The following is a 23,190-nucleotide window of genomic DNA, read 5'->3' as shown; positions in this document are numbered from 1 at the left end:
AATAAAGACAACAAAAATTTAGAAACTAAAAAAACAACCAGGATTGACAGAAAACTGAACTGTATGGAAGTCTGACAACCAAGGAGTTAAGGAAGAAACATTCCATGCAGACCAGTAGGAGGGGCAGAGTTGGGCGGCCAAGTGGAGAGGACTAGAGGCAAAGTGGTGGCTGGCGGACCCCGGGCATGCAAGGTGGCAGTGGGCAGACCCAGCAAGGCACATAAGGTGGCTGGTGGACTGGGCAGTCCCACATTCCCATGCAGATAAACCAGGAGAAACTGGGAAGCAAGAGAGACCGCACAACCCAGGGTCCCAACTTGGGGAAATAAAGCCCCAAAACATGGATTGAAAATACCTGCAGGGGTTGAGGTTCTGGGGTTCTCTCCAGCCTCACTGGAGAGTTCACTGGAGAGAACCACAGGGTCCTAGAATGTACACAAACCCACCCACCTGGGAATCAGCACCAGAAGGGCCCAGTTTGCTTGGGGAAATCAGTAGAGAGCGGAGCAAGCACCATTGTTCCCTCTGGAGACGCTGCCCCCACAGACAGTGTCAAAGCCCAGAGACTGGGTTGATCCGCCCTAGTGAACACCTAAGGCTCTGCCCCTCACTATGTAACAGGCACATCAAGACAACAAAATCCAAAAGAAAAGAACAGATCAAAGCTCCACAGCAAATACAACTCAGCAATGAACAGATAGCCAACCTATCAGATGCACAGTTCAAAGCACTGGTAATCAGGATGCTCACAGAAATGGTTGAATTTGGTTACAAATTAGATGAACAAATGCAAGCTACGCTAAGTGACATAAAGGAAAACACATAGGGAACCAACAGTGATGAAGGAAACTAGGACTCAAATTAATGGAGTGGACCAGAAGGAAGAAAGAAACAACCAAACAGAAAAGAAGGAAGAAACAAGAATTCAAAAAAAATGAGGAGAGGCATAGCAATCTCCAGGACATCTTTAAACATTCCAACATCTGAATTATAGCAGTACCAGAAGGGGAAGACAAAGAGCAACAAATAGAAGATATTTGAACAAACAATAAAGGAGAACTTCTCCAATCTGGCAAAGGAAATAGACTTCCAGGAAGTCCAGGAAGCTCAGAGAGTCCCAAAGAAGTTGGATCCAAGGAGAAACACACCAAGGCACATCATAATTACATTAGCCAAAATTAAAATGAAGGAGAGAATCCTAGAAACAGCATGAGATAAGGGGACAGTCACCTACAAAGGAGTACCCATCAGACTGTCAGCTGATTTCTCAAAAGAGACCTTACAGGCAAGAAGGGGCTGGAAAGAAGTATTCCAAGTCATGAAATCCAAAGACCTACATCCAAGATTGCTCTATCCAGCAAAGCTATCATTTGGAATGGAAGGGCAGATAAATGGTTCTCAGATAAGGTCAAGTTTAAGGAGCTCATCATCACCAAGCCCTTATTATATGAAATGCTAAAGGGACTTATCTATAAGAAAAAGATAAAAAACATGTATAGTAAAATGACAGCAAACTCACACTTATTAACAACCACACCTAAAACAAAAACAAAAACAAACTGAGCAAACAAGTACAACAGGAACAGAACCACAGAAATGGAGACCACATGGAGGGTTACCAACAGGGAAGTGGGAGGGGGAGAGAGGGGAAAAAGGTACAGAGAATAAGTAGCATAGATGGTAGGTAGAAAATAGACAGCGGGAGGGCAATAATATATGGGAAATGTAGAAGCTAAAGAACTTATAAGTATGACAAATGGACATGAACTAAAGGGGGTAATGCAGGTGGGAGAGGATGTGCAGAGTGGAGGGGAGTGAGGGGGGAATAGGACAACTGTAATAGCATAATCAATAAACTATATTGAAAAAAAGCTACCTTATTTTCTGTAATGTGAAGAACTCATTCATGGGTAAAAGAAGCAGTCTTGCAAATTATGGGGCAGTTAAGAAAATACTGTATATTTTTCTTTTAGATCAAAAATTAAAAATTGGCTATCATGTTAGGTCTGAACTGTACTAAACATCCAGACAATTTACATAAAAACCTTGATTTCCAACCTCTTTTGCAAATAGGGAAGACTTGACAATCCTGAATTCTTATTTACTTATGGCTAAAAATATCTATTGTAATCTTTACCATTCTCTATTTTTTTAACATTCCCATTTCATTTATTTCTGATTGTCCATAGGCACTTGAATATATGTTATCTAATTTAAACTAGTTTAAACTGTTTCACAGAATTGATCTCATCTATGGAAAATATGTGTGTTTCAATAATTATTTGCTGGATAATTAGAAAAATAAAAAAGCAAGCATGCAACTCACTGGTAGAAAAATCTCCAAGTGATTTCTTTAGAATGCATGGTGTTGTGGGGTGGTTAGTAAGAATTCTTTAAGATTTTTAGTGTCATGGGTTACTATTAATTATCTTTCCAAAGACATTCACTGGATAGGGCATTATTCCAGTCTAAATAACTTAGATTTGGAGAACTGTACTTTTGGGGACTAGGGCTATATATCTTCAAGTGGTCTAACCCCCATGTAAGTAGGTGGTAGTAATATAGTGCCACAGGTGGGGGAGAAGATTTTTACCTCTCCACACAAACTCCTTCAAGAATCCTCCCATGTCAAGACAAAGAAGCCCATTTTCATCACTTGATTCAACACAGTACTGGAAGATTCCACATAAACATTGTTAGGAGTAATAACCAAATTCAGCAGAATACAAAATCAACAAACAAAAATCAGTTGTATTTTTGTATACTAACAACAAACAATCTGGTAAGGAAAAATCTTTTAAGTATATTTTATTGATTATGCTATTACAGTTGTCCCAATTTTCCCTCGTTGCTCCCCTCTGCCCAGCAACCCCCTTCCCTCAAGCATTCCCCCTACCCTGACCCCGTGCTTAGTTCATGTCCATTGGTTGTACATAGAAGTACAACCTTGGCTTCTATGGAACCAAGAAACCTTTGGCTTCTAAGAAATCTTTGGCTTCTCCATTTCCATGCTATTCTTAACATCCCCCTGTCTATTTTATGCCTACCAATTATGCTTCTAAATCCCTGTAATTTTCCCCATCCTCCTCCTTCCCCTTCCCAGCTGATAACTCTCCAGATGATCTCCATGTCTATGATTCTACTCTTGTTCTAGTTGTTTACTTAGTTCTTGTTTTTTAGATTCAGTTGTTGATAGTTGTGCATTTGTTGCCATTTTAATGTTCACAGTTTTGATCTTTTTCTTAAATAAGACCTTTTAACATTTCACAGAGTAACAGCTTGGTGATAATGAACTCCTTTAGCCTTACTTGTCTGGGAAGCACTTAATCTGCCCTTCCATTCTAAATGATAGCTTTGCTGGATAGAGTAATCTTGGTTAGAGGTCCTTGCTTTTCATCATCACTATGAGTACTTCTTGCCAGTCCCTTCTTGCCTGGAAAGTTTCTTTTGAGATATCAGCTGATAGTCTTATGGAAACCCTTTTGTAGGTAACTCTCTGCCTTTCTCTTGCTGCTTTTATGCCACACTGCATCCACTCTGCCCTGGCACCCCATCTCCACCTCGCCTACCTATCTGCTTGAATATAGCTACTTTAAACCCATGGTTGTTGGGACTTCCATACAGTTCAATTTTCTGGCAGTTCTGGGTGTTTTTGTTTTGAAATTAGTTGTGATCCTTCTTATGGTTGTCCAAAGAGGTGAAGCATGTCTACATAAGCCTCCATCTTGACCAGAAGTAGAAAAGAAAATTTTAAAAAATTCCATTTACAATATTATCAAAAAGAATAAAATACTTAGGAACAAACTAAACAAAGGAGCTAAAAGAATTGTATACTGAAACTACAAATCAGTGCTGGAAGAAATTTAAAGCACACACACACACACACACACACACAAGTAAATGGAAAGACATCCCATGTTAATGTATCGGCAGATTTAATATTGTTAAAATGTCAATATTACCCAAAGTGACAATTCTTATCAAAATCCCAATTATATATTTTTTTCACAGAGACAGAAAAATACATCCTAAAATATATATGTAATCTTAGGGGACCCCAAATATCCAAAACATTCTTGAAAAATAACAATGGTAAGGGTCTCATATTTCCTGATTCAAAAAGTTACTAAAAATCTATGATAATCAAAGTAGGGTAGTACTGGCATAAAGATGGATGCATAGACCAAAGGAGTAAAGAGCCCAGAAATAAACTCTTGCAAGGTCAAATGATTTTACAAAACGGTGCCAAAACCATTCAATGAAGAAAAGAGTCTTTTCAGCTAATCACATTGGAAAAATTGGGTATCCACATGCAACAGAATGAAGTTGGATTCTTATCTAAGTGCATATACAAAATTAATTCAAAGTAGGTCAAAGATTTAAATGCAAGAGCTAGAAGAAACATATAAACAGATTCACTTGATATGCAATGATTTCTTGCATATGCCACCAAAAGCATAGGCAACAAAAGAAAAAAATAAATTGGACTTCATCAAAATTAAGAGGTTTTATGCATCAAAGAACATTATCAATAGTGAAAAGCAACCCAGGGAATATTTTCAAATTGTACAATGTTATCTGGTAAGCAATTGATATCAAGAACATATAAAGTACTCCAACAATTCGAGAAAAACAAAATAACCTTATTAAACAATGGGCAAAGGACTTAAATAGATGTTACTCCAAGGAAGATACATAAATGCCAACAAGCACATGAAAAGGTACTCAATATAAGAAAAAATGCAAATCAAAACCATAATGAAATACCATCTTACAATCATCAGAATGGCTATTATTAAAACAAATGAGTAAACAAAAACATCAGAAAATTATTATTTTTTAAAGGAGAAGCATGCCTTTTATCTATTTATTACTTTTCTTTTTAAAAAATTATTTTATTGCTATTCAATTACAGTTGTCCACATTTACCTTCCACCACTCCCCACCAACCCCGGCCATCCCCATTACCCTACCCTGCTTCCAACCTCCTTGGTTTTGTCTATGTGTCCTTTATAGTTGTTCCTGAAAACCCTTCCTCCTCCCCTCCATTATCCTCTCCCAACTCCCCTCTGGTTACTGTCAATTTGTTCTTAATTTTAATGTCTCTGGTTATATTTTGCGTTCTTGTTGTTTTGTTGACTAGATTCCATTTAAAGGTGAGATCATATGGTATTTGTCTTTCACCATGGGGCTTATTTCACTTAGCATAATGCTCTCCAGTTCCATCCATGCTGTTGCAAAGGGTAGCAGCTCCTTCTTTCTTTCTCCTGCATAATATTTCATCATGTAAATGTACCACAGTTTTTTTTATCCATTCATTTACTAATGGGCACTTAGGTTGCTTCCAGCACTTGGCTATAGTAAATTGTGCTGCTATGAACATTGGGGTGCACGGTTCTTTTGGATTGGAGTTTCAGGGTTCTTAGGATATAATCCCAGCAGTGGAACTGCTGGGTCAAAACACAGTTCCATTTTTAGTTTTCTGAGGAAATTCCATACTGTTTTCCACAGTGTCTGTACTAGTCTGCATTCTGACTAATAGTGCACTTGGGTTCTCATTTCTCCATATCCTTTCCAAAACTTGTTGTTTGTTGATTTGTTGATGATGGCCATTCTGACTGGTGTGAAGTGGTATCTCCTTTTGGTTTTAATTTGCATCTCTCTGATGGCTAGTGGTACTGAGCATGTTTTCATATGTCTCTGGGCCCTCTGTATGTCCTCCTTGGAGAATGTCTATTCAAGTCCTCTGCCCATTTTTTAATTGGGTTGTTTGTCTTCTTAGAGTGGAGTCATGTGACCTCTTTTTATACTTCGGACATCAAACCCATGTCTGAGGTATCATTGGCAAATATGTTTTCCCATATGGTTGGTTGTCTTTTCATTTTAATGCTGTTTTCTTTAGCCATGCAGAAGCCTTTTATTTTGATGATATTCCATTTGTTTATTCTTTCCTTTATGTCCCTTTCTAGGGAACGTATCAGTGAAAATATTGCTGCTTTGAATGTCTGAGATTTTCCCACCTATGTTTTCCTCCAGGACTTTTATGGTGTCACAACTTATATTCAAGTCTTGTATCCACCTTGAATTTATATTTGTGTATGGTGTGAGGTGGTGATCGAGTTTCATTTTTTTCATATAGTTGTCTAGATCTCCCAACACCATTTGTTGAAGAGACTATTTTTACTCCATTTTATGCTTCTGCCCCTTTTGTTGAATGTTAATTGACCATAGAGACTTGGATTTCTATTCTCTTCCATTGGTCTATGTGACTGTTCTTATGCCAGTACCAGGCTGTTTTCCCTTTTATTTATTTATTTTTAGAGAGAGAGGAAAGGAGGGAGAAAGAGGGAGAAAAAGATCAATGTATGGTTGTCTCTCATGAACCCCCTACTCAGGACTTGGCTTGCAACCCAGGCATGTGCCCTGACTGGGAAGTGAACTGGTGACCCTTTGGTTCGCAGACCAGCACTCAATCCACTGAGCTACAGCAGCCAAGGCAAAAACACCAGAACATTATTACTGTTGGAGCAAATGTGACAAGCTATATCTAAAAGTTGGACAATCTGGAAGAGATGAATAAATTACTAGAAACATACAATTTCCCAAAACTTAATGAAGAAGAAACAGAAATTTTAAACAGACTGATTACGAGCAAATAATCAAATTAGTCAATCAAAAAACTCCCCCAAAACAAAAGCCCCAGACTGGAAGGCTTCACAGGTGAATTTTACCATCATTCAAAGAACTAACTCCTATCTTTTTCAAGGTGCTCAAAAATTTTGAAGGGAGGGATGATTCTGAAGCTCAAATTACAAGGCAAGCATTATTGTGATTAAAAAACTAGACAAAGATGCTACAACAAATAAAATTATAGGCTAGTATTATGATGAACATAGATGTAATAATCCTCAACAAAATATTAGCAAACAAAATTCACAATTACATTAAAAAGATCATACAGCATAATCAGGTACAATTTATTCCTGGAATGCACGATTGGTTTAATATTTGCAAATCAGTTAACATGATACTTACATAAACAAAATGAAGGATAAAAAATCATATGATGATATAGATGCAGGAAAAGCATTTGGTAAAATCCACTGCTGATTTAATTTTTCAAGTATATTTTATTGATTATACTATTATAGTTGTCCTACTCTTTTTTCTCCCCTTTATCCCCCACTGCCTGGTATCCCCATTCCCTCTAGCACTCACCCTCTTAGTTCATTGTCCATGGCTACATACAAGTTCTTTAGTTTCCCCATTTCCTATACTATTCTTAACCTCCCCCTGTCTATTTTGTACTTCCCAATTATGCCTCTTATTCCCTGTACCTTTACCCCTATTTTCCCCATTCTCCCTTCCCACTGTGATATCTCCCCATGTGATCTCCATTTCTGTGATTCTTTTTCTGTTCTAGATGTTTGCTTAGTTTGTTTTGTTTTTGTTTCAGGTTCCATTGTTGATAGTTGTGAGTTTGTTGTCATTTTTTTGGTCATAGTTGTGATCTTCTTTTTCTTAGATAAGTCCCTTTAACATTTCATAAAATAAGGGTTTGGTGTGATGATGAACTTCTTTAACTTTCCTTCTAAATGATAGAGCTTTTAGATAGAGTAATCCTGGATGTAGGTCCTTGCTTTTCATGACTTTGAATACTTCTTTCCAGCCTCTTCTTGCCTGCAAGGTTTCTTATAAGAAATCAGCTGATAAGTCTTACGGGAACTCCTTTGTAGGTAACTCTCTTCTTTTCTTTCTGCTTTTCAGATTCTCTCATCTTTAATCTTTGGCAATTTAATTAGATGTGTCTTGGTATGTTCCTCTTTGGGTCCAATTTGTTTGAGACTCCCTTAGCTTCCTGGACTTGTATGTCTATTTCCTTTACCAAATTAGGGAAGCTTTCTTTACTTATTTTTTCAAATAAGTTTTCAATTTCTTGCTCTTCTTCTTCTCCTTCTGGCATCCTATGATTTGGATGTTGAAATGCTTAAAGTTGTCCCAGAGGTTCCTAAGCCTCTCCTCATTTTTTTGAATTCTCGTTTCTTCATTCAGTTCCAGTTGAATGTTTATTTCTTCCTTTTGTTCCTAGCTGTTGATATGAGTCCTGTTTTCCTTCCCTTCACTGTTGTTTCCCTGTATATTTTTCTTTGTTTCACTTTGTACAGGCTTTACTTCTTCCTCTATTTTGCAGCCATACTCAAATCATTTCTGTGAGCATCCTGATTACCAGTGTTTTGAATTCTGCATCTGATAGGTTGGCTATCTCCTCATCACTTAGTTCTTTTTCTAGATTTTTGATCTGTTCTTTCATTTGGGCCATATTTCTCTTCTTGTCACACTCATTACATTGTAAGGGGCAGAACCCTAGGTATTCACTAGGGCAGGCCAACCCACTGCAGAGTTGTGGCATTGCATGTGGGGCAGGGGTCAGCGAGGGAACAATGCCACATGCTCTGCTCTCACCACCTTTCAAGAGACTGGCAGTTTCTCCCACTGCCACAGGTTTTTACAACCAGAGCTTCTGAGGCTTTATTTTGTCTGCATTGGAACCCTGGGTTGTAAGGTCTGCCTTGCTTCCCAGTTGTTCCTCCTGGTTTATCTGCACGTGAATGTGGGACCACTCAGTCTGCCAGCCTCTGCCTTGCTTTCCTTGCCTGCCCAGTCTACCAGCCACTGCCTTGCCACTTCCTCTCTGCCCCGGATGCCCATCTCCATACCTCCTACTAGTCTGGATGACTGTTTCTTCTTTAAATCCTTGGTTGTTGGACATCCATACAATTCCATATTCTGGGAGTTCTTGTTGCTTTTTATTTTAAAATTGGTTTTTCCCTTCTTTTGGTTGTGTAAGGAGGTGAAGCGTATGTACCTACGCCTCCAGCTTGGCCAGAACTTCTAGTGCTAACTTATAACAAAAGCTCTCAGCAAAATGGGAATAGAGGGAACAAACCTCAAAATAATAAAGGCTATATATAACAAACCCACAGCTAACAGCAAACTCAATGGGAAAAAAACTAAAAGCATTCTCCTTAAGATGAGCAACAAGACAGGGAGGTCCCATTTCACCACTTTTATTCAACATATTATTGGAAGTCCTGGTCACAGTCAGCAGACAAGAATAAATACAAGGCATCCAAATTGGAAATGAAGAAATAAAACTGCCATTATTTGCAGATGACATATTATATAGAGAGAACCCCAAAGGTTTCATCAAGAAACTATTGGATCTAATAAATGAATCCAGTAAAGTAGTAGAATACAAAGGAAGTATTCAGAAATTGGTTGTATTTTATATACCAACCATGAAGTATCAGAAAGAGAAATTAATAAAAACAATCCCATTGACAATTGCATCCAAAAATACTTAGAAATCAATTTAATCAAGGAGGTAAAGACCTGTACTCAGAAAATTGTAAGACATAAAAGAAAAAAGCTGAAGAGGATACAAATAAATGGAATCAAATGTGCTCATGGATAGGAAGAATTAACATCACTAAAATGTCTGCTATAGTGAACCGTTCTGCATGGTATGGCAAATATAGTCTAGCCCTATTGGAAAACCCATAGGCACAAGTGGTACATAGGAGCCAACCCACAGATCAATTTTCCCATGGGGAATCAGGCCTGCATTGTACCTAGGCTTCCAAGAGGCTTGCTTTTGCTAAAATTTCCTCACTATGAATTGAGGCAGAAAATGCTTACTGTATATCTTTAAAATGGCTTCCTTAAAGTCTTTGCTAAACCTCCTGACTATGGAGTATAACCAGTTCAACCACCTTTCCCCTTGATCTTCAACATTCTTTTCTTTGAAGGAATTAGCAACATTCTTTCCTTTGTTATCTGTACAAAGTAATCACCTATAGCGAAACTGTGCATAGTAAATCAGGACCATACTCAATGTAATGCACCCAGAAAAGCAATAAAAGCCTGTCCCATGCAGCAGTCGGGGCCCTCTCTCAGAGTGGCCATGCTGTCCCTTTTTCTCCATAGGATTTCTGTAGTCTGTGTGAATTTGTTCATCGCAACCACAACACACGGACCCCATAGGCTGGAATCTGCATCACTGTATTACCCAAAGCAATCTATAGATTCAATCCCTATCAAAATATCAATCACATTTTTTATGGAACTAGAACAAATATTCTAAAAATTTATAAGCAACCACAAAGACTCCAAATAGCCACAGAAATCTTTAGAAAGGAGAAATTAGTTGGAGAAATCACACCTCCTGATATTAAAAAATATTACAAGATGATAGTAATCAAAACAAGATAGTACTAACATAAAAAACTGACATATAGATTAATGGAACAGAATAGAAAGCCCAGAAATAATCCTATGGCTATTTGGTCAGTTAATATTCGACAAAAGAGGCAAGTACATACAATTTGATAAAAAGAGTCTACTCAATAAAATGGTGTTGTGAAATTGGACAGACACAGGCCAAAAAATGAAACTGGACCACCCTTTCACACCACACAAAAGAATAAACTCAAAATGGCTTAAATATTTAAATAGGAGACTCAAAACCATAAAACTCCTAGAAGAAAACATAGAAAGTAAAATCTCAAACATTTCTCTTAGTAATATTTTTTCTCAACTATCTCCTCGGGCAAGGGAAACAAGAGAAAAAACAAACAAATGGGATTACATCAAACTAACAGTTTTTGCATAGCAGAAGAAACCATCAACAAAATGAAAAGACAACCTACTGAATGAGAGAACATATTCACCAAGAAAATATCTGGCAAGGGTTTAATATCCAAAATCTATAAAGAATTTATACAACTCAACACTGAAAAAACAAACAATCCAATGAAAAAAATAGCCAGAGGACCTGAATAGGTGTGCCTCCAAAGAGGACAAACAGATGGCCAATGGATATATGAAAAGATACTCAATATCATAATTATCAGAGAAATATAAATTAAAATCACAATGAGATATCACCTCACATCTCTCAAGAAATCAACAAACAACATATTGGTGAGGATGTAGAGAAAAGAAAACTGTCTTGCACTGTGTCGGGAATACAAAATTGGTGCACCTACTGTGAAAAACAGTATGGAAGCTCCTCCAAAATTGAAAAGTAACCCAGCAATTCAACTCCTGGGTGTATATCTGAAGACACCTAAAACACTGATCCAAAAAGATAAATGCACCCCTTTGTTCACTGTAATGTTATTTACAGTAACCAAAACATGGCAGCAACCCAAATGCCCATTAATGGCCCTTGGTTAAAGAGTTAAAGAGTAGTTAAAGTACCCTGGCTGGTGTAGCTCAGTGGATTGAGCGCAGGCCTGCGAACCAGAGGATGGCAGTTCAATTCCCCAGTCAGGGCATATGCCTGGGTTGCAGGCCATTTCCCAGCAGGGGATGTAGTTCCTGGCAGGGGGCACATGAGAGGCAACCATACATTGATATTTCTCTCCCTCTCTCCTTCCCTTCCCCTCTAAAGATAAATAAAATCTTTAAAAAAAGGAGTGGTTAAAGAGTTGTGGTACATACAAGGCCTGTCCAGAAAGCATCCAGTCATGTACTCTGAAAAAGACACACTTTTTGAAGAAGACACAAGATACAAGAAACATTATACAATGGACAGTGACACCTCAGCCCCCTTCAAAGTATGCACCCTGGACCTCACACAGTTCTCCCAACTGCCATCAGCTGCCCTGATGTACTTTCCTGAATCTCATTGACAGTCTGAAATCTCTTTACTTTAAAAGGTGATTTTAGTTCTCTGCATTAGATATGATGCATGAACAGGCACGTTGTCGTGATGAAGCTGCCAACCACCAGTTGCTTATGGCTGCAGCCTTCTGAATCATCTAAATAGTTTCTGTGGAAGAATGCTCAAGCTTAACACAAAATTTGATGCAGATTCATTGCTCTGCTCATTCGTTTTGAATACGACAGCCACACAGTACACATGCTCACTCAATGGCATCTACTAACCCCACCTTCACTGACTAGTACAGTGAAGTCATCATTGTTCACACATGTGCATTCCAGTTCTCTCCTTGGCTGCCAGGTTACACCAATGCTGCACAAGCCATTCTCACTATATTACAATGGTTGGATATTTTTTTGGACAGACCTTGTATATATAATAGAATATTAATTGCCCATAAAAAGAATGCAATCTTATCATTTGCAGTAACATGGCTGGAACTAGAGATGTTATGCTAGGTAAAATAAGTCAGAGAAAGACAAGTATTTTTTATTGTATTTTCTCCATTATCATTTATTCCCCTTATAACTCCCTGTCCCTGCAATCACCACACTGTTCTCTATGTCCATGAGTCCTATTTCCTTTTTGCTCAATACCTCTACCTCCTAACATTCTCAGAGCTGTCAGCCTACTATCTCTGAATCTGGCTCTGTTTTGCTTGTTAGTTCACTTTATTCATTAGATTCCACATATGAGTGAAATCATATGGTAGTTATCTCTCTCTGACTGGCTTATGTTACTTAGCATAATGTTTTCTAGGTCCATCCATGCTGTCACAAAGGGTAAAATTTTCTTATTTTTTACAGCCAAGTAGTATTCCATTGTGTAATTGTCCCATAGTTATTTTATCCACACATACACTGATGGACATTTAGGCTGCTTCCATGTCTTGGTGATTATAAATAATGCTGCAGTGAACTAGGGGTGTTTACATTCTTTCAAATTAAGGTTTCAGGTTTCTTCGGACAAATTCCCACAGAATTTCTGAGCCATAAGGTAGTGCCATTTTAAATTTTTTTAGTTTATCTCCATACTGCTTTCCACAGTGGCTATACCTATCTGCATTTCCACCAACAGTGCAAAAGGGTTTCCCTTTTTCCATATTCTCACCAGCACTTGTTAATTTATTGATGATGGCCATTCTCATAGGTGTGAGGTGATGTCTCACTGTGGTTAAAGAACATGCTATCCACTCATACCACTAATCACTACCTGTCCTTATTGCTAAGTGGGACAACTGGGAACCTAAACTAAGAAGTGTGATTCAGCCAGGTTTTTATACACAATATATTATACACAATGTAACAGCCTTTTTGTAATTTTTCTCTTTCATTTCAAAGCACTTCTATCCCCAACATTCACACATGAAATTCATCTTCCCATGGAACCCTATTATTATAAAGCTTAGCTTTATCATAATGTACATATCTCACTAAAGTGTAATTATCTATTTACTTTTCTGCATTGCTTATTAGACTCTAAGTATCATAAGAAGGATAGTGTCTGTGTCAGCACATATCATAGTGCTTGGAACATAGCAGGCACTCCATAGAATTGATGAATGAAAGAGTTAATTACATTTCAACCATCTCTTCCCTCAATAGACTATAAGTTCATTGAATGCAGGGACTTTTAATTTGTGGAATTTCTGGGCCTAACTCAAAGCCTGGCACCTGGGACATGTTTAATAAACAACTTTTGAATAGATTCTTGACCATACATCAACTTCAAATAGATCAGAGCACTTTTTTTATTATTGTTCAATTACAGCTGTCCCACTTTTTCCCTGTTACCTTCCCCTCTTCCCCCCTCCACTCCCACAGTGAATCCCCACCTATTGACCATGCCGTGGGTCCTTTGTATGTATCCTTGACTTGCCTCTTTCCCTTCTTTCCCCAGTTATCTCCTTCCCCCTCCTTTCTGGTCACTATCAGTTTGTTTTTTATTTCCATGTTTCTGGTTCTATCTTGCTTGCTTATTTGTTTTGTTCATTAGGTTCCACTTATAGGTGAGATCATACAGTATTTGCCTTTAGCCGCCTGGCTTATTTCACTCATCATAATGCTTTCCAGTTCTATCCATGCTGTTGCAAAGAGTTGAAGCTCCTTCTTTCTGCTGCATAGTATTCCACTGTAAATGTACCACAGTTTTTTGATCCACTTATTTACTGATAGGCACTTAGGCTGTTTCTAGCACTTGGCTATTATAAATTGTGCTGCTATGATCATTGGGGTGTGTAGGTTCTTTTGCATTAGTGTTTCAGGATTCTGAGGGTATAAATCCAGCAATGGAATCACTGGATCAAAAAAACAGTTCCATTTCTAGTTTTCTGAGGAAATTCCATACTGTTTTCCACAGTGGCTGCACCAGTCTGCATTCCCACCAACATTGAACTAGGGTTCCCTTTTCTCCATAACCTTGCCAGCACTTGTTTGTTGATTTGTTTATGATGGCCATTCTGACGAGTGTGAAGTGATATCTCGCTGTAGTTTTAACTTGCAGCTCTGATGGCTAGTTGAGCATTCTTTCATGTGTCTATGGGTCCTCTGTATGTCCTCCTTGGAGAAGTATGCTCAGATCACAGCACTTTTTAAATAAAAGATTTTATTTATTTATTTTTGGAAAGAGGGGGAGGGAGAGAAGAGAAAGGGAGAGAAAGATCAGTGTGTAATTGCCCCTTGTGTGCCCTCCACTGGGGACCTGGCCCGCAACCTAGTCATGTGCCCTGATTGGGAACCGAACTGGCAACCCTCTGCTTTGCAGTCTGGCACTCAATCCACTAAGCCACACCAGCCAGGGAAGATCAGCGTGCTTTTAAAAGCAGTTTACTACTACTTTGAATTAATAATAATTTATCTTCTAGAAATATAACTACAAAAAACAGATATGTCTGTGCAGTTACTTATGATGTAGTGAGGCAAGCTAACAAAACTAAATAAAGTTTAGTGACTGTCATAAGTTCTATGAAGCAAAGAAACTCTGGTCTGAGATAGAGAACCAAGATAACTGAGGTGTAAGGTAAATATTAAATAAGGTAAACAGGGAGTATTTCTCTGGAGACATGATATTTAAGCTAAGATTTTCAGACTAAGGACACCAGTCATGAAAAAAATGGAAAGGAGAGAGGGTAATGCTTGAAGCAGAAAAAAGCAGCATGCAAAAGCCCTGAGTTGGGAAAAAGAAGAAAAGATTAGCATATTTGAGAAATTGAGAAAATATCACCAATTCAGCAAAGTCTGCCAAGCAGAAGTGATGAATTGTCAAAGCTGGAAGATAATATGTTCCTTGATATAGTCAGAATTACCATCACTAGTATTTAATATAGTCCTCTTCTTTGGGCTAAAATGTATGCAGTAGTAACAATAATTTCACACAGTACTTTTCAGGACAATAAGAAATAAAGCCTGTGGTTGACTAAATCAAATTAAACCAGGGATGGAATGTAATCAACAAACAGAAGTTTGCACTCCTAAACTCAAAGATAGGCCAAATAATAAAAAAAGTTTTAATAGCAATTGTAGTGATGACTAATACAGCTCTTTGTTTATTCATTTACTGACTAGTTAATATTATGGATCAGGCACTATGGTATGTGCTGTGGGAATAGAATGTTCTAATGACAAAAATGAGATAGTTTCTCTACGAGTGTAGAAATCAGAATTAGAAGAGTATTTTGCTGCTTCCCCATTAATCCTGGAATTAGTCTTTTTCCTAGAAGAAGCATGGTCTGCCTTAGCAATTTAAAAAAATTTTAAATTTATTTTGATAAATACAAATTGTATATACATAAGGTATACAACATGATTTTGATATCTGTATAAATTGTGAAGTGAGTACCCCAATCAAATTAATTAACATATCCATCAATTCCCATAGTTACTTTTTGTGTGTGTGTGAATACCTGGGCTCTACCTCTTAGCAAATTTCGAGTGTATAATACCCTGGAAATTATACCATGTTAGGTTTCCAGAACTTATTTATCTTATAACTGAGTTTGAACCCTTTGATTGATCTCTCTCCTTTTCTCCCATCCTTTCCCCACCAGCTTCTGGTAATCACCATTCTTACTCTGTTACTATGAGTTAAACCTTTTTTTTAAGATTTCACATATAAATGACATCATGTGATATTTGTCTCTTGTGTCTGGTTTATTTCACTTAGTGCAATGTCCTGCAGGTTCATCCCTGTTGTTGTAAATGGAAGGATTTCCTTTCTTTTTTTTTTGGCTCCATAGAAAGGAGAGGGAGGGGGCAGAGAGAGAGAGAGAGAGAATAAATCATCGATGTGAGAAACATTGGTTGCCTCCTCTATGTACCCCAACTGGGTACAAACCTGCCATTTAAGAAGGTGTCCTGACTAGGAATCAAACCTGTGACCTTTTATTTTATGGGACAATGCTCCAACCAACTGAGCCACAATGGCTGGGGTGGATTTCCTTTTTTTTTTTAAAGGGTGAATAATATTCCATTATATATATATATTCCAATATATATATATATTCCCTTATTTAGTCATTTGTTGGCATTTAGGTTGTATTCATTCTTAGGTTCTGTGAATAATACACCTTAGCAACTTTTGAAGTGTGTATTTAATATGTTCAATTCTGCCTCACGAAACATATGATACCACCTTGGCTCAAAGAGAATCACCTCATCAAACAATGGCCACACGCCAATTTGTTCTGGTTTCCCAGGTGTCCATATCTATGAAGTATCATTTTCTTCTGTTAGAAATACTCTTAAGAAGTGAACAAATAACCATCATGGCCACAGCATTCTTTAACAATAGAATCCAAGCAGCAGAATTAGGAGTATCTGAGGTCACAGGAGACACAGGCAGAACTGGAAAACTGGTTTTGTAATGCATTTCTTTTTTGTAGTTATTCAGATTTAGGTAGTTATAATTTTCAGATTTAGGTAGTTATAATTTTCAGATTTAGGTAGTTATAATTTTCTAGACATGTGATCATATTTAGGTAAAAAATTCAATGATTTTTTGAGATAATTATAAATTAAAATACAAAAAAACCCTTCGCTCTTTCAAATTAAAAATGCAACAGGAGAAAAATTTGTTTTTAAGAATAAAGTATAACATTTTTAAATGAGGCCACTCCCACCAGGGTGCAATGTAGATAAGAGCTCAATCCCCCACTACTGACCGGAGTAATAAAAAGCCCTTCCCCCAACTTGATGTCAACAGATGCTGTGTAGTTAACTGAGATCTCTGCCTCCATCTGTCAGTACTGAGGTGTTGCCTCCTAATGCCTCCCCCTGTTGACAATGCCACAGAGAACCAGCTGAAGCTGAGGGTTGAAATAAGCTCTAGAGTCTCATAACATAACATGAAAGTGTCCAGATTTCAAAAGAAAATCACTTGTTATTCCAGGAACCAGGAACATCTGAAAAAAGGCAAACAATTTTGTATTCTCTAAATGGGATTTGCAACATGCTCCCAATAATGTAGTTAAACTCAAAGGCTCTTCTGCCATTTGCATATTGAAGGAATATGGACAAGGTAGCAAAAACGACAATAAAAAATGGCATAACTACTCTGCGTTTAACAAAAAATTCAGTACTTCAAACAAATGTTAAGCAGTGATGGATGGTTTGCATTTTTACTTTCCTTTCCAGCTTATACTAGAAAACTTTTTTTATGGCAGTCATTTATAAAATTCTTTCCATTATTTGTATTTCCCTCCATTTTTCTGACTGGATAAAATGAGACTAGCACATAAAGGAAAAGCACACAGAATTGAATAATAAATAAAAGTATATCCTACTAGAGACTAAATACTAATGGGTAATCTTTTAATTTACCATGAAATGATACAAAAATAAAGAAGATAATACATTTTAGTCATTTCAAGAAGTGTATATGACACTGTAATCAGAAGTTCCATGAAAAGAAAATTATCGTCACAGTCCATAATCTAGATACTACACCACCATATTTATACTTTGGGCAGAAAAAACAGTTATAAAATGTACAAAGCCACATAAATCTTGACTGGATAAACTGGTGTCATGACTTAGACTCATAATGCTACAAAGTATAGAAACTATTAATTTAAAATGACCGAATTTGTACACTCTGAATAAAACTCAATGACTTACTTTTTTCTCCGGTTTGACTCCACAAAATATTTACGTGCTCGATTCCGACATATTTTCTGTTGCTGCAGTAATAGTTGGCGCTCTTCTTCTAAGTTTTTTTCTAGATGGATTTTCATCTCTCTAATGATAGCATAAGGTTAAGGACAATGGTCTATGTCTTTAGAGGATGAGTGTCACTGCTATAATGATACATAAAATGACAGTCTCATACTAATGACATAGTATTTTTGTGGAACAGTTAGAATGTATAAACATGAGTGTTACTACATGACCAGCATATGTTTTACGTCAAAAAAAATTCTGACTTGGTATTAGAAGTTATATCTCATTTTCCCTGGAAAAAATAAATTACTTTAAAACATCACGAGCTCAGATAAGGAGACTGCATATCATTTCACCCATTGCACAGGTATTTAAGTATTGATGAACAAGTTCCTATCTTAGGCATATATACAGGAAAATGAAGGTTATAGTTCACTAATAGACAGTGAATTACACTTTTCTGTAGATTTCAGGATCCTTTCAGAATCAACATTATAAAGAACTATCATATATTTCAAAACAATCATGTTTGCATGAACTTGTGGGTGTTTGAAACTTTTCTAATGGGAGTTTATTCATTTTCATTTATATTGCTGTATTAATACTGCTATACTACCTTTATATCATTGACTATATTTTTTCATTTTATTATAAAATTTTGCAGCATTCCAACACAAACATACAAATACACATACTTACACAGATGTTTTACTTAAAGTTTCTTTTGAAGGATTTATAAATATGAAACAAAAAGGAAAGGAATGTTTGTTCTTCGCTAGCATGTAAACAGCTAAAGACTTTTCTTGCTCTTGCCTAATGTAGCAATTTGTTAGAAGGTGTCAGACTTCATCAAGCCAGCTAGTTACTGAAAATGACAAAATGGCCAAAAATGAGTGCTAGTATGAAAATGAAAGGGAAAAAGACTAGATATATTTACGAGAAAAAAAGCATAGTGTGAAGGGGCCATGAGACAATTCACTTTAGCTAATTTTAATTAGGTGGAGTTTATAAAACTTTTTTCTTTTATAGCAGAGTCAAGAAATTATGACTTGAGTTCTGGCCAAGATGGAGGCACAGGTATATATGCTTCACCTCCTTGCACAACCAAAAGAAGGAAACAACCAATTTAGAAACAAAGCACAACCAGAATTGCCAAAAAATTGAACTGTAAGGAAGTCCAACAACCAAGGAGTTAAAGAAGAAACATTCATCCAGACTGGTCGGAAGAGCATAGAGGAAGTGGCAAGGTGGCAGCTGGCGACTGGGCAGTCCCACATTGGTGAGCGGATACATCGGAGGAACAACCGGGGAGTGAGACAGACCACGCAGACCAGGGTTCTCGCGCCCGGAAATAAAGCCTCAACATCTCTGGCTGTAGAAACCTGTGGGGGTTGCGCTGGCAGAAGAAACTTCCAGCCTCACAGGCTAGTTTGTTGGAGAGACTCATGGGGTCCTAGAATGTACACAAAACCAACCACTTGGGAATCAGCACCAGAAGAGCCCATTTGCTTGTGGGTAGTGGGGGAAGTGACTGAAAGCTAGCTGAGAGCCAAGCAAGCACCATTGTTCCCTCTGGAACCCCTTCCCCACATATAGTGTCATATTGCAGTGATATGTGTTGCCCCACCCCGGCAAATACCTAAGGCTCCGCCCCTAACAATCTAACAGGGGTGCTGAGACAAAGACATATGGCCCAAATGAAAGAACAGATCAAAATTCCAAAAATTGCCCTGGCTGGTGTAGCTCAGTGGATTGAGAGCGGGCCTGCAAACCAAAGGATCAAGGTTCGATTCCCAGTCAGGGTACATGCCTGGGTTGCAGGCCACTTCCCAGCAGGGGACTCATGAGAGGTAACCATACATTGATATTTCTCTCCTTCTCTCCTTCCTTTCCCCTCTAAAAGATAAATAAATAAAATCTTTAAAAAAACTTAAAAAAATTGAAGACTAAAAAAAACCCCTCCAAAAATAGAACTAAGCAATGAAGACAGCCAACCTATCAGATGCAGAGTTAAATACACTGGTAATCAGGACGCTCACAGAAATGATTGAGTATGGTTGCGAAATAGAGGAAGAAGTAAAGCCTATACAAAGTGAAACAAAGAAAAATATACAGGGAAACAACAGTGAAAAGAAGGAAACTGGGACTCAAATCAATGATTTGGATCAGAAGGAAGAAATAAACATTCAACTGGAACTGAATGAAGAAACAAGAATTCAAAACAATGAGGAGGCTTAGGAACTTCTGGGACAACTTTAAGCATTCCAACATCCAAATCATAGGGGTGCCAGAAAGAGAAGAAGAGCAAGAAACTGAAAACTTAAGGAAAGAAAGATTCCTAATCTGGTGAAGGAAATAGACATACAAGTCCAGGAAGCTAAGGGAGTCTCAAACAAGTTGGACCCAAAGAGGAACATACCAAGACACATCTAATTAAATTGCCAAAGATTAAAGATAAGGAGAGAATCTGAAAAGCAGAAAGAGAAGAGAGTTACCTACAAAGGAGTTCCCATAAAACTTATCAGCTGATTTCTCATAAAGAAACCTTGCAGGCAAGAAGAGGCTGGAAAGAAGTATTCAAAGTCATGAAAAGCAAGGACCTACATCCAGGATTACTCTATCTAAAAGCTCTATCATTTAGAAGGAAGGGCAGATAAAGTGCTTTCCATATAAGGTAAGTTAAAGAAGTTCATCATCACACCAAACCCTTATTTTATGAAATGTTAAAGGGACTTATCTAAGAAAAAGAAGATCATAACTATGACCAAAAAAATGATAACAAACTCACAACTATCAACAATGGAACCTGAAACAAAAACAAAACAAACTAAGCAAACGACTAGAACAGGAAATTACAGAAATGGAGATCACATGGAGGCGTATCAGTGGGGAGGAGGTAGGGGAGAATGAGGGAAAAGGTACAGGGAATGAGAAGCGTAACTGGGAGGTACAAAATAGACAGGGAGAGGTTAAGAATAGTATAGGACCCCTGACTGGAATGACTCAGTGGATTGAGTGCCAGCCTAAGAACCAAAGGGTTGGTTGACGGTTCAATCCCCAGTCTAGGGAACATGCCTCGGTTGTGGTCCAGGTCCCCAGTGAGGGGTGTGGGAAAGGCCCTAGAGGTATGCAGGCCGCAATACAGTGAAGCCGCAATAAGTGAGCCTCGATATAGCGAGGAACCACTGTATACTTCACTGGTGGGCACCCATATAGAATTTTATATGTTGTTAAAGTTATGTAGGTTTAAGAGTGTTGAAAGTGTTTAAGAGCATATGAAGTGTTTATAAGAGTGTGAGAAAGGTTAATAAGAGTGGGAAAAGTTTATAAGAATGTGGGAAGGGTTTATAAAGCCTTAAAATATATATAAATAATAAAATAAATGCAATGCTGCTACTTTGTGGATTTTCACCTATTTTGGGGGTCTCTGGAATGGAACTCCTGTGATAGGTGAGGGATCACTGTACTATAATTCAGTAATTAACTTTTTTGTTTTGATCATTCAAGGTACTGCTGAATTTCTCTGATGTCTGTAACAACATTCATGCCATATGAAATTAAAAGAATTCAGTCTACAACCATTTCATTAATGAAAATGATAGAATATACACTGTCAATGAACCATTTACAATGTTTCCCTATTTTCTAATTTAGAGATAAATCAGCATCACTGTAATAGGAGTCTAGTGTCCAAGAAAATACAATGTCAAGGAGACAGAATCAAATCCATACAGAGAACAATATTGCTTATCTCAGAATACATCTTTGAGAGGATTGGTTTGAGTAAGTAGCAAAGGCAAAAGCCAAAGTGAGTGAGGTTAGCAGTGAACAGATAAGAGGAACACAGAGATGCTATTGTAGGCTAACAATAGCCTACATTTTGAGAACTTGCCATAGGAAAAAAACACAGAAAGGCTAAATGCATGGGGAAATCATGATCAGGGAAGAGACATTTTAACAGATATGAAGCTCTGTATATATATCTTTCTCACTAGATTTTTATTCCTAGTACCTAGAACTGAGTCTGCCAAATAGCAGGCACTAAAATTTGTTAACTTGCTGTTAAAACTGCAATATCCCAGAAGAAAGAGAGGCAATGTGGATAAAACGGGGTTAACTTGCAAAGACAACTCCATTTTCAGACAAGAATAAAGAAGGTGATTATACAACACCATCACTGCCAACCAAGTCCTTTGAGAATACAAAGGTTAAATGCTAATTATCATAACCTTTTCTGAAGGAATAAACACGATTTACATATATTGAAAACAAAACCCAGACTCTTTCAGTTTTCTACAATGCAATCCACAATTACATCAAAGGTGGGCTCCACCAAGTCTTAGGGAAAGGTCAGAAAGAATCTAGTACGAAGCAGCCAGGTCCTTTGCTTCTAATTTTCTCCCTGCTGTCCCTTTGACAGCACACTCAGCAGAGGATGGAAAGCAAAACAAAATACTCAACTGTGCTAGGCTTCAGTAGCTCTGCTAAATGAATTAGTGGTGTGTTTGGTTAACTGCTAAAACATACTTTCAAGATAGCAAAACGTTTTACTTATTTGTGGAATTCTCTCCTCCAAGGAGCATGATCAATCAAGAGCAGAATAACATGAAGTAAAGGGGGTATGGCATAATTCTAGGAGGCAAGATAACTATCACCATAGAAAACACAGTTTATGTATTTTAAAATTCGCCAACGTTTGACACCAAAGTTGAAGAATAGGGGTGGGATAACATGGTGGCGGAGGAAGCGGTCACAGGAGAAAATAGTATATTTCAGTTCTAGGGGAAACAACAGTGCTAAGGCAAATATCCGCACTAAGATGACTGGTGAGTTTCCATTACCTTCCGTCAGTGGTAATGGGAATCTAATGAGAAAAAAAGATGGGCCCTGCTTCCAACACGCCACCCCGGGAGCCAAGCTGAGAAGGAAGGATACAGGTACGCGGCAGGTCGGTGACGCCCACCGCTCAACCGAGGGTTGAGGGGGGCTTGGTCGCGGGCGTCGGAGGATTCAGTGCCCAGTCCCGCGACGGCGCTTCGGGCTCCGGGCCTCCCCGTCAGCATCCTTCACCTCGGCGCCGCCTCCAGGCTTGCCCCTAGCGGCTTCCTCATAGCAGCTCTGCCTTCCTCCTCCGCCCCCTCTCAACTCCGTCCCTCGCCTGCCAACTCGAGGGCACGGAAGGATTGACCGCTCAGGCTGGGATCCTCGCTCAGCGGCGTTGGCGGTTGTGGTGGACTGCAGGTGCGGTGTCGAACTCGCCGGGCAAAGGGAGGGGTAGTGGCTCTGACCCGGCTGCGGCCATCTTGA

At 38.2% G+C, this 23,190-nt stretch overlaps 1 protein-coding gene across 1 annotated transcript in view; it reads right to left on the bottom strand.

The window, feature by feature from the left end:
• The window catches only part of CEP126 (centrosomal protein 126), a 77,693-nt gene extending 54,503 nt beyond the window's left edge, over positions 1 to 23,190 (bottom strand). The window contains exons 1-2 of the mRNA XM_037029743.1: positions 22,819 to 23,190; positions 17,842 to 17,961 (exon numbers count right to left, since the gene is read on the bottom strand). Coding sequence (XP_036885638.1) covers positions 17,842 to 17,961; positions 22,819 to 22,946 — 248 coding nt within the window. The 5' untranslated portion in view covers positions 22,947 to 23,190. The remainder of the gene's footprint in view (positions 1 to 17,841; positions 17,962 to 22,818) is intronic.

Source organism: Sturnira hondurensis, unplaced genomic scaffold, assembly GCF_014824575.4.
Source record: "Sturnira hondurensis isolate 20B ecotype Veracruz unplaced genomic scaffold, ASM1482457v3 Scaffold0020489, whole genome shotgun sequence".
Taxonomy (NCBI): Eukaryota; Metazoa; Chordata; class Mammalia; order Chiroptera; family Phyllostomidae; genus Sturnira; species Sturnira hondurensis.
The sequence above is the reverse complement of the archived record's forward strand: the minus strand, read 5'-3'. Positions and strand labels throughout refer to the sequence as shown.